The sequence below is a fragment of the Castor canadensis genome, chromosome 10 (genome assembly GCF_047511655.1).
Source record: "Castor canadensis chromosome 10, mCasCan1.hap1v2, whole genome shotgun sequence".
NCBI lineage: Eukaryota > Metazoa > Chordata > Mammalia > Rodentia > Castoridae > Castor > Castor canadensis.
In genome coordinates, this window is record NC_133395.1 from 3829772 (window position 1) to 3842187 (window position 12416).

At 38.7% G+C, this 12416-nt stretch overlaps 1 protein-coding gene across 3 annotated transcripts in view; it reads right to left on the reverse strand.

Annotated features, from left to right (window-relative positions):
* Positions 1-12416, reverse strand: part of Myo16 (myosin XVI) — a 518261-nt gene that overhangs the window by 248556 nt on the left and 257289 nt on the right. For all 3 annotated transcript variants that reach the window (XM_074043002.1, XM_074043003.1, XM_074043001.1), the window contains exon 12: positions 10820-10885. In XM_074043002.1, the coding sequence (XP_073899103.1) occupies positions 10820-10885 (66 nt within the window). The remainder of the gene's footprint in view (positions 1-10819; positions 10886-12416) is intronic.

Here is a 12416-nt window from a genome sequence, read left to right on the forward strand (position 1 = left end):
GACACCTATGAAGTATGCTGAAACCCTGATAACTCACACTGATACAATTTCTCTCAGTGACATTAACGTTAACAGCTTAATACGACAAGAATTCTAAATTTGAGCTTCAGAAGGCAGTTGTGGCTGACTCACATACAAATTTGCACATTTCTCCAAAAAACACAAATTCAATTGACTTGATTTCAAGGTGATAGCAGTTTATTCCTGCCATCCTGAGGCATTGGTAACAGTTTTAGTCCTTTTGAGTTTCCAGTGGATTTTATTGCAACAGAGTAAATACTAAATAACACAAAGACTTCTGAGACATGACGAAATACCAGACAAAAGTAATTTTTATTTCACAAAATAACTAGTCTGTATCTTCAGGGATGCTAAGGTCAAGGAAGTTGAGATAAGACTACGGAATGACTCCAGGTAGAAGGAGATCACAGAGCCTGGTGGTCAGTGCACCAGTGATGTGGCCTAAGCTGGCTATCTGAGCACCAAGGGACAAGGGACATCATGAATACATTCTCCTGATTTGATGACAGCAGTCTATCAGAGCAATGTCCTTGTATGGAGAATGTCCTTGTTTGTCAGAAATACGAATAAACGTATTTGTTGCTGATGGTACCATCTGCCACCCAAACATTTTAAAATGAGGAAGAAAGTAGCTGGTACTATTTAACTGCAGATTTACATGTTTAAAATTATTGAAGACTGGATGGGAAAAGAACTTTTAAAAGCAGAATAAGTGATTTACAGCTAGAAAAAATAACTGGCCATTCTCAAACAATGTTGAGTGCAGTTAGTCAAACACAGAGGAGCACAGGCTATGTGTTTCCACTGTGAGGAGACACCATGGCAGAGCCGAGTCAGCAGGGTGACAGCCTGGGGAGGGTAAGCATCAAACAGCAGGACTGGTGCTTCTGCAGCAATGATAATGTCCTGAACCTGAGTGCTTGAGAAAATCCATCCATCCACGGTACACCAATCTCACGGGCAGGTTCCCACATCTCAGTGAAAATCCTGAAAGCCCAAGCCACTGCACAGCATGGTGCTGGTGCAGAGACTAGAAAAACAGAGCCTGAAACAGACCAGAGAACTCAGCTCAAGCCTGCAGGAGAGCAAAGATGAGGTGAAGGACAGTCTGTGGTCCTTGATCAGTAATAAAGCACAGTGCTGGGAAGACTGTCATAGCAAAGGATAACCATGGATGTCTTTCTCACACCATGTAATTCTATTAAAAATTACTTACACATGAATTTAATCCCCCATGCAAAAAGCAAAGCTGAAAGAGTTAGCTAGGCATGCATGGTAACACTCATGATTTGAGGAAGCAAGGGTTCAAAGTGTAACTTATACTGGGAATGATGAGGTAATCTCAGTGCATTAAATTGAATAATGCCTGGATAATGATAAATGAATAATAATGATAAATAAGATACATAAAGACAGAGAGGAGAATAATCTGGGCATGTAATCACAAATTATCGATAGGTTCTAACAGACGCCTGCAAATCAGTAAGAATGGTAGGAAATTCAGTTGAAAACAGGGCAAACAATAGAAACTAAAAACCTGGGAAATAAACATGAGAAAAGATGCAGGGCTCTCCAGTGACTGCGGAAATGCTAGTGTCAGTGACAAGACAATATATTACGCTCATGACGCTGGAAGAGTTAGCCGAGGATGGTTCTGTAGTAATGACAATGACAGCTTACAAGTACTAGGCACACAGTGCTATTCCCAACGCTCACCCATGCCACCCAGAAGCCTGTAACTTGCGTACAAGAAGTGTTTTCATGTTTACAGATGAGGAAATTAGTGCCAAGAGGCATTTGTGCTGGCCCCAAGGGACAAGCTAGTTTGTGGTGGAGCTTTCTTTCTCAATGAAGGTTTTTCTAGGACCGGAAAACCTGTCCGTGTACCAAGCCTCGCTGTTTAACCAAGTAGAAAAATCAATCGACAATGTTTCCAAGCCTGAGGGTGGATGTTCCACTAGGAATGTCCCTCTGTAGAAACTCCAAGACAAGAGCCAAAAAAGAACTCATAAAACCAGTCTAGCAGTCTTTGTAAGAGCAGAAAACACAGAAATAATTTGAAATTCTGTAATAGGAATTAACAGATGAGTATCACCGATTGTGAATCAATACAAAAATGACTGTAGGGCATTTAGAATATATTAACTGGTATTGAGCATTGCAAAATGGAATCTTTCTGAAAAAGTGATGGCTAATAGGAAGGTTTGGTTTTTTTTTTTTTTTTTGTAAAATGGGTATAGATAATATGTTCTCTGAGTGAATTAAGAAAATAGAAAGTAATGGAGCATGCAGTTCTGAGGGGAGATATGTGTGTGTTTTCAACCCTAAGAGACCAGATGTGTGGACCTGTGTATAAGTGACTGTGAACACGGACGAGGCTGAAGGGGAGGATTAGCAATTCAGGGTTGCAGTCTCTACTGCCTACACAAAGGAACACTGCTTCGCTTTTGATCACATGTCTGTCACCTAATCCAAGACACTGTCCTAGTAAGACATGTCACCATGTTGTGTGTATACTGTCCAGAGAACAAATAATAAATGGAACAATTAAATGAGGTCATGGTGCTTTCTTACTGCTTCTGCTTTTCTTTTTTGGCAGTGCTAGGGGTCAAACCCAGGGTCTCACACATGATAGGTAAGTGCTCCACCCTGAGTGACGATGCAGACTCTCGCACACATTTAAATCTGCATCTCAACTTTAGGGGTCTATGGGATTAATATGGCTTTTCGTCCAGCTTTGTAATTAAGCGGGTTTTATTTATTTTTTTGTTTTATTCCCACTTTTTTTTTTACCATGAAACCTTTATAAGTGGTGGGAACATACTTGTCTAGTATATTATACTGAACCTTTAGAGTTTTAGATATTTTAGAATTTAAAAATAAATTGCAGAAAATTAAATGATAGCATCATATACTTTATAAAGCATAAAACAACCACCCAGGCTTATTTTCTTGCAGGAAAAATTTCTGTTCTTTCTGAATGCTTGCTCTAACATGACTTCACTTTTCCCAAGTCCAATGTAGACCTATCTGATTTTGACAAAATGTCGTATTTTGTAAACTCCCAGGGATTTCATCTCAGGTTATAAACAAAGCAGCAAAAAGTGGCTCTGGAGCGCCTCAGTGATGGTAAGTGCACACTCATGGATCTTTCTCTACTCCTCTCAATCTATTTGGGGTTAAATGTTCCCTGTAGGGAAGATTAGCTGTGTTGATGAATTGCGAGTACCCAAATAAATTTTTTTTTCATGGAAACCACGACCACAATGTCCTCAGCTTCCCTTTCTGTGCCTCTTCTCCATAGTGCTGGCAGGTGAGCTTCAGCATGTTCCACTCTGCCACTGGGGGGGCACTCTGCTCAGGGCTGATGAATTCTGCATGCTATAAATAATGCAATTATGGAAATAGCAATGATAGTATAATAACATTTTCTATTTCTTTCCTATTGAAACTTTAAGGTTTCTACTTATGCAGGTCTAGTTTTCTGGGTGACTGGTGGTCACCCAGCTTTTCCACTGTTTATCACTGTCATTTGCTCCAGCATAGTTTCTCAGGTTCATCCACTTCCTTTCTCACATGCCTTCTCTCTCCATGTCACCTTCTTCCCACCTGATAAAGCACGCTGAGTGGAACTGACCAGCCACATGAGGTCACATACTGTGAGTTTCCACTTCCACAGAGTACAGGAAGGGTGGACAGGGTTTGGGGACAGTGGGCATTCTAAGCACTTTATTTTCGCTCACAGCTTCATGCACATTTCTAACCAATCTCTCCTGGACTCTCTGGTCGCAGTGAATCCCGTCTTTCCTTCTTTATAGACCAGTTCCCTTCTTTCTTCCACTACGGGCTCAGCAAAGTGCTGCCATGTGCTCATTATTGAAGCTCACGAGCTACTTCACAGCTTATGAAGGGCTATTCAGCTACCAGTCCCGAACAGCAAGGACGCTGACTTCAGACAACCCCCTAAAAGCCAGTGACTTGACTTGACATGGGCTCTGGCTTCAAAGATGCTGTGATTTCACTGCACCTGCCTGGCCAGATCATCTTCTTGCTGTCTGTACCTAGTGTCTGTGTCCAGGTGACATTCTAAAAAAGTACATGTTCTTACACAAAATTGCAGATAGTTAGAGAAAATGTTTGCTTTGGTCTCCCTGTTGGCACAGCTCAGGGGAACCTCTCATCTAACTTTATAATCTAGGTTTAACTCACAGTTTGAATTATTCAACCTTGGAACTTCTTGCTCTGACCAAATTGTACTACAGTGATTGCTCTAAATGGTTATTTATTTTCTCATCTTCATAATGTAGCTCTAATTAATTCTTCCCCAAATTGCTCCTTTTCCCTTATGGAAATCTTATAAATTCTTTAAGATTTCCCCAATTGTATTTCCTTTCCACATAACACTGCCTTACCTGGGTACCATTTCTTATCCTTCTAAGCTTGACTTGTCAGTAGGGCACCAATAGGACAGTTCTCCTGTCGTCCTCCTCAGCCACCAGTGAAGTCTGGGATGGTGTTTGTGTGTTTAGTCTCTTGAATGTCTATGCGGTTCGAACAATGAGACACTAACTTGGTGTTCCTCAGTATCTCACTCCAGGTTTCATCTGAATGGATTCAGCACATGTTCTGTCTTGATAAGACACATTCATTCTTGGTTTTAAGGTTGCTTTTTGTAAAGCCATTGTGGAAAGACCTGGCTACTTTTCCATGTTCTCCTTCACCCTTGCGTGTTTAAAATTAACTATGTCACTTGACTTCAGCTTAAGTGGCAACACTGTAGTGAACCCTGTGTCCTGTCAGTTGCATTTCATTTAGAGCCACCTGCCTGCCTTCTGCCATGTCCTGCTCAGTTATTGTTAGCAACAGAGCCAAGATTACCAAGGAAGGGGCAATCTAATACACAGGACTGCGGATGGCCGCATGTTTGCCTTAGTCTCCAAGTGCAGCGTGCCAGGCAGGGCTCTGCACCATGACTGATGACTTGCTGGAAACGAGAAATGGATCTTATGCAAAGATTAACACTAATGAGAACCAAGTAAACGTGAGACACAGATGCTACCAGGATTTTAAACGTGAATCACAGAAGTCATCCTCCTGGTCTTTATAATCTTTATATATATGGTCAAACTTGATGCGTCATTTTCTTCTTTTACTAAAATAATCAACATAGGCAGAAGCTAAATTATCTGCAAAAATTACCATTTAGAACAACACAAACATGTAATGATACCCATTGACACAAAAAGAAATGAAGTTTTCCTTTGTGCGTCCAGGGCCCAGTGAGATCACTTTAATGTGAGTAGCTGATATTAAATGACTAAGCTGTAACACTCCTACAGAAGACACTCACTCATAAACTCAACATAAAATCAAGTCCCAATATCAACCTTCTATCTGTAATTCTCTGGGTTGTTAATCATAGACAGGGTAGTACAAACTATTAGATTCTGCGTAATGAATGTGAATTCCAAAAAAAAAAAACACACACACTTTGAAATTTGATTATGTCCTGTCAAAAGCAGATGATTTTATTGTAAGCTTTGTACATTCTGCCTCATTGCTTTTTATTTACATACTTGGTGACACTTAAGAACAATGAATATAATGAATGATATGTCTATGTGTATATTAAATGCTTTTATATCAAATAATGTTTGTATATCAAAACATATAAAATTCAATCTATGTACATAGAACATATAAATCTGAGTTATATAAATTATATATTTACAATTATAGACATGATAGGTTACGTGTTGAGTTTTATTGAACTATTCTTGCAACCATTACAAGGTATTACTTGTTCATATTCCTACATTAATGAAGAAATGTGACATGTGTTTCTCCTTTCCTCTAGTAAAGTTACATCTGAAGGGGCTACACTGCAACCTATTATTCAAAGCTATAAAATTGCAATTCTCTTGACCCTTAAAAACAAATCACAGTGCTGGTGGAGTGACTCAAGTGTTAAGAGCTCCTGTCTAGCAAGTGTGAGGCCCTGAGTTCAAACCCCAGTGCTGCCAAAAAATCCAAAACAGATTTTTTTATCACAAGATACAATACAGTGATGTCATACTATAGCAAATTATTATGTTAAACTAATACTTAGACTTTGATCTCTGTGTCCATTGAAATATTTACATGGGAGTTATTTATACATATTTATTTTCTCCTTTAATTTTTCAAAACTGACAATCTTTACGTAAAATTTTTATTGACTCTACAATTAACTGTGACCCCACAGATATAAGCTAGGGACAACCCATTAACAGTTTTAAAAAGCATGGGCTCACTTTGATTTTCTTGCTCTCTCTCCCTTCTGAAAGTTACATACAGATCAAGCAATATTGGATGTGGAGCTGCAAACAAGCTCAGATATTTGAGGGCAAATGACCTTCAGATTTTCTGACACCAGTGAAATCCAAATAGACTTGACCTACTTTCCCAGACAGCCATCATGAAGAAGCTGGTACCAGATTAATTCTTTTACCATAGACAACCACAACATCTGTATAAATGCAAATTAAGCATCTAATTGCAGTACTCAGAAAATTACTGAAGCAGCTGGGTCTTCTGGGGCCAGGGTCTGGGAGAAAGTCACTGAGCACACAGCACTCAGCACCATTCTTTCTTACTTAGCTCATGTGGCCGCTTTTCTGAGTGAAGCTCACTGATCTCACAGACTCAGGCTCAAGTGTCTGAAAAGCTAAGCAGAGAATGGAGCAGGCTCAGGGTTGAGAGGACATCCAAGTTCACGTGCAGCTCTCAGTAACAGGAAAAGCACACGGGCACCAACCCCATTCTCAACTGAGCCCTGTGAGGGGACACAAAGCCCACGGAGAAGGCTGGTGACTGTTAAGCCTCAGCTGGGTCACGATGCCTGCCCACCAGGAGAAAAAATAAATTTCCTTTCACACAAAAAATAACATCATCCCTGCCTCTACAATTTTTATATGGGATGTTCAATACTGAATCAAAAATTGCAATGAATGTGCGTGAATGTCTATGTAATAAGAACCGACACATACAGACATGCTAGAGAAACATCCAATGTTAGTCAGCAGACACAGACTGTAAAATAACAGGGACTAACAGGACCAAGAAAATAGGTGGAATCATGAATGGAAATCTTCAAGAGATTCCTTAAAATGGAAATGTTATTACAAAAAATATAACGAGCCTCAACAGTACAACAGGTGATTTTATCAGCAGGTCCAAACAACAGGAGGGAGAATTAATACCTGGTTGGTTAAAATTTTAAGTTTGTAGAACAAAGAGAAACAAAACTACAAAATAGAAAAATAATAAAATTTGGTTTTTTATAGAATTCATATGACAAAGAAAATCACAAATGAAAACAGAAAATACGTGAAATTCAATGCTAATGAACTTGTGAAGTATCAAGCATGTAGAACTTAGTAAATACATGCTTAAAGTTTAAAAAAGCTTGAAATGCTTATTTCAGGAAAGGCAGGAAATTAAAGCTGTATCTGTCTATGCAACATAAATAATGAATTAAAGCCAAAGCAATTTGAAAGAATAACGATAAAAGAATAAATTGCACAGAGAATAAATACATGATAGAAAAATATCTCTTGGCTTGATTTTTTTCTTTGAAAAACTTAATATAATTCATAAATTCCTAGAATGCTGATTTTAAAAAGTCAGAGAAGACACAAATCACCAACATACAGAACAAAAAGAAATCACTTAGAATTCTAAGTTAAAATTAAAAGATAAATTGGGCTATGAATAATTTTATACCAAAAATGTTAGAAGATTAAATATAATAACAAAACTCTTAAAAGCATAATTACTATAAACTACAACAAAGGGATGTAAAAAAAATGAAGAATTCTAGAATTGTGCAAGAAATTAAATGAGGAACCACACACCATCCTACAAAGAAAACACCAACAGCTCCACCGGTGAATTCTTCCAAACGTTTAAGGAAGAAATAAAACCAAGTTCACACAACTCTCTCAGAGGCCAGAAAGCAGAACACGTTTTCTAACTCCTTTTCTGGAGCCAGCATAATGTTGGCTGAAGAACTAAAAATACAATAAAAGTAAAGAAAAACCAGAGGCTGATTTTTGTCATGACCATAGATGGAAGAATCTTACCCAAAATATTATCTAATAGATTTCAATATTATAAAGAAAAGGATAAAATTTTTAAAGATGCCAGGCTCATTTAACACTTGAAAATTAGGAAACAGAATTCACAAACAAAAAAATACATGAGAAAAATGATCATCTCAAATGGAGAGAGAAACAAATTTGATAAATTCAACAGTCTTCTCATTATAAAGATTCTTATTATGACAGCAACAAAATGGGATTTCCCTAATGTAATAAGCCATCACAATTAATGTGGAGTTACTGAAAGTTTCCCCTGAGATCAGGAATAACTGTTTTCTTTTAAGTTTAATTCCAGTTTCTATTAAACATTATTCTGGTTACCTTATGCAGCAAAATAAGGAAAGACAAGTAGAAGAGGTGTAAAGACAGAAATCAAATTACAATATTTTTTGCAGGGAACTTTAAAATAACTATAGTGAATAGGCGAATTTTATAAACTTACTGGTTTAAGCTGGTGCTTTTTAATTTTGCTTTTAGATAATAAGCACACAGTTAGAAAACAAAAAATGAAAAATATTTATGATAACATTTAAAACATTTAGCGAAAGCTATGCAAGACACCTCCCAGGAAAGCACAAAGGATGGTCCATAAAGAGAAATTTTAAAGACCTAAATAAATGAGCATACTGAGACTCAGGAGTTCTCAAGTTTTTAGTTGTTCTAGGTTTAATGCAATAAAAGTTAAAATCCCAGGGATGGCCCTCTTCCCACCAGGGAATTGATCAGCTGACTCCAAATTGTACAGAAAATGCAAAGGGACAAAACAGGCTGGCCAAACTTAAGGATCAGTTGTGAAATGTGGAGAACTTGCAGTGAAAGGCGCCACTGCTTATTGCAACAGACTGAAGGGATGCTGTATGACGCCATCCACTCACATCCGGGTACCTGATTTATGCAGAAGTGCTGCTTTGATGTAGTGGGAAAAAGGATTTTTTAAAAAAGGAAACCATGTGGTGTTGAATTGGTACCCCTAAAGGGAAAAAAAATGAATCTTGACCCTACCTCTTTAAAAGGTGTTTTCCATATACATTGAGAATCCAGAATACATAAAACTTAAAATCATTAGAAAAAGGTGACGAAAAAAATTTTAATGCTTTTAATTTGAAAGTCTTGAACAGACATTTCATCAAAGAAGATATAAGTGGACAGTAATCATGTGAAAATGAGGCCAATGCCATTGCTTATCAGAGAGGCACAAAGCCACAAAAAGATTCCACTGTGGAAATACAGTAGGGTGACAGATGAACGGATGAGTACAATGTGCTGTCAGTGTTTGCCAAAAGTGAACATACCGTACACTCGAGCGGCCAATTCCTCTACTGGTTATATATCCAACGAGAGAAGTATGTGTTGAACAAAGCACAGGGGACAATGCCCCTGGCAAACTGACCACTTCCCCATCCACACTGATAGGGCCACATAGCCACAAAGGAGAACTTCATACAGCCACACAAAAGAAAAATGTCCATTGTACTAATAGCAGTGTTACAGAAATTCCTGCGATGCTATTCATGCTCTATTTTTTGATCTGCACAACGATTTTAAAAGTGCCTTTGCATAAATTAGTTGAACAGAGCATTTACTACTCGAACACTGTACAATATTTATGTATTACTACAATAAACACAGAAATACTAGTCATGACTCAACAGCAAGCTCATATAAATAGCACTAAGTCTTTTCTCAGAACTGTCCAGTAGCCACCTGTCAGATGGACTGTCCTCCTCCGATAGAATGTGTGATGTGATTTGGATTCCTCAGGCCCTGAGTCCTGAGGGTCCTCTCAGTCCTAGGGGTGTGGCTGGGGCAGGGTTGGGTGGAAGGAAGACAGTGGCTAAGTTTCAGCATGATATTAAAGCAACACAGAATGGACTTTGGCTAAGGAGAGTGCAGGGTGGGTAGTGAGCGCCCCCCCTTGTCTTCATGAGCTATGTCTATGAAAAACACTTGTCCCTGTCTGTGTCCCTGTCTTTGTCCCTCTCTTCCTCCAAAATCTATGAGTGTCCAAGCTTCAGCAATATTTATTAGGCCCTGTGTCCTATTTGCAGTGAACCTACTCCTTATGAATTCTGCCTCACAATTGAACAAGACTTGTAAGTACACAAAACCAGAGAGCTCCTACGGGAGTGTTTTGACCACTACTATTTGAAGAACGTACTGCACTTTTGATTGGCTGGGATAATTTCCCACAAGCAATTCATCTTTTAGCATGAAGGGTCTTGTAACTAAAACTGGTCAGGCATTTGGGGAAATGTACACACCGATGTGACTCTTTTCCCTGGCCATTGATTGAACGTAATGGAACCTCTTCAGAAAAAAGGTGAACACTCAAATAAGGGCTCTACACCATCCGATCCCAATGTAATCAAGAACACGTGTTACACGTTATTTAGTTTTATTCTGTCTGGTAAATACAGCCATAGAAGAATTACATATTTTAAGTACAAAGGAGACATTTGATAAAATAGCTCTGATTTCCAAAATTGCTTCAGAACAAAAGTGACTAACATGCTACCATTCAAATTGAGAAATTAAAAACATATCCCAGAGGTTTGATTTTAATTATTGCTTTTCTTCTTAATCAATCATTTTACACAAGTGTGTGTGTATAAATGTTGCTCTGAGGTATTAAATGCTGTTTTAATTTTTATACTTACCAAGGTAGAGTAAATTGGGAGTGCCTTAAATGGATTCACAAGCAAGAGGATATCACCAATAAAAGTCTGTTAAAAAGACATAAATAATTCATGAGCCATTAAATATTACCTTTAAAATAAAAAATTATCTACTTATATGCTAAGAGAAATAGAGTGAAGAAGTAAAAATCATACTTTAACTTATTCAAGTTGTTTCAAGCTTCTGTAATTAAAGAAATATAAATGGAATAAAACCAATAGGCTTTGTTCCATTAAACATGTAACAGGCGGAAGAGCTGGCTCTAAGGATTTATTTGAAAGTGATTTTGTGAGAACCAATCTGAATAAAAATCACACTATATGACAAGTACACAGAAAGGAATAGATTGGGGGGAGGGTGAGTTCTATGCTGCTACATAATTGTAAAGGAACACGTAATTGAAAAGGAAATATACAAACCACCAGCCAGAAATCTGACATCACTACAGACCCCACAGACTTGAAACCAGAACAAGGGGCTCTTGTGAACCAGGTCTTAGCCCCTGAGCTTGGGTGTTTGGGAAAGGGGCACCACAGTCCTGGGATCACCGTGTTAGAGCAGCTGGAAGGAAAGGCTTGCAAGGTGTACTTCCAGCAAGGAAAGAAAGACCGTCCTGAATATGCAGGAATTCTTCCACATCACAAAGAAAGAAAACTCATTTTAAACAAATGGCAACACAGTTGAAAGGACACATCACCAAAGAGGATACACAAATGGGCAGGAAGCATCTCCTGGTGCTGGCATCATCAGAGGAGCACAAATTAAAACCACAGTGCTGTCTCCAAGCATTGCACAACTGCTAGATTGGATGCAACTGGAAAGACACTAACAAAACCAATCACATGGGTCACACTCAAAGCAATCAGGCCACATCTCCTGCAGCTGAACGTTACGTTATGTTGTTGGCTTCATAACACCAGCTCCTGCATGTGAATCCACAGAAATGCCTGTGTATATGACATGTCCAAAACAGAAATGGGCTGCGTGTATTGCTCAAAGTAACCAAAGAGTGGCATAGCTCACCAGTCCCTTAATTGAGAGCACGTAAAGAAATTGGGGTTGATTCACATAACAGCTTATTATAGGGAAATGTAAGAACTGCTTCTACAAGCAACAATGTAGATAAATATCAGAAGCATAATGATGAGTGCAATATAATTAAAAAAACAACAGACATAAAAGCGCAAGCCATCAGGATCTGCAGTGATGACTGCTGTGAGTGGGGAGCAGGGCTCTTTTATTCCTTGCATGCTGCATGACACCTTTAGCATGCTGCTGGTGACACGGGTGTGTCCACAAGATAAAGCTTCATTGAGCCATACACTAACAAGGTGTGGATCATCTTTTATATGTCCTAATTCAATACAGCATTTATTTCAACAGAGAACCAGTCAAACCAGGTGCTGGTGGCTCACACTGTAATCCTAGCTACTTGGGAGGCACTGATTGGGAGGATCACAGTTCTAAGCCAGCCTGGACAAAAATGTTTGTGAGAGCTTATCTCAGTGGAAGAACAGCTGGGCATGGTGGTGTGCTCCTGTCATCCCAGCTACAGCATGACGCTTCAAATAGGACGAT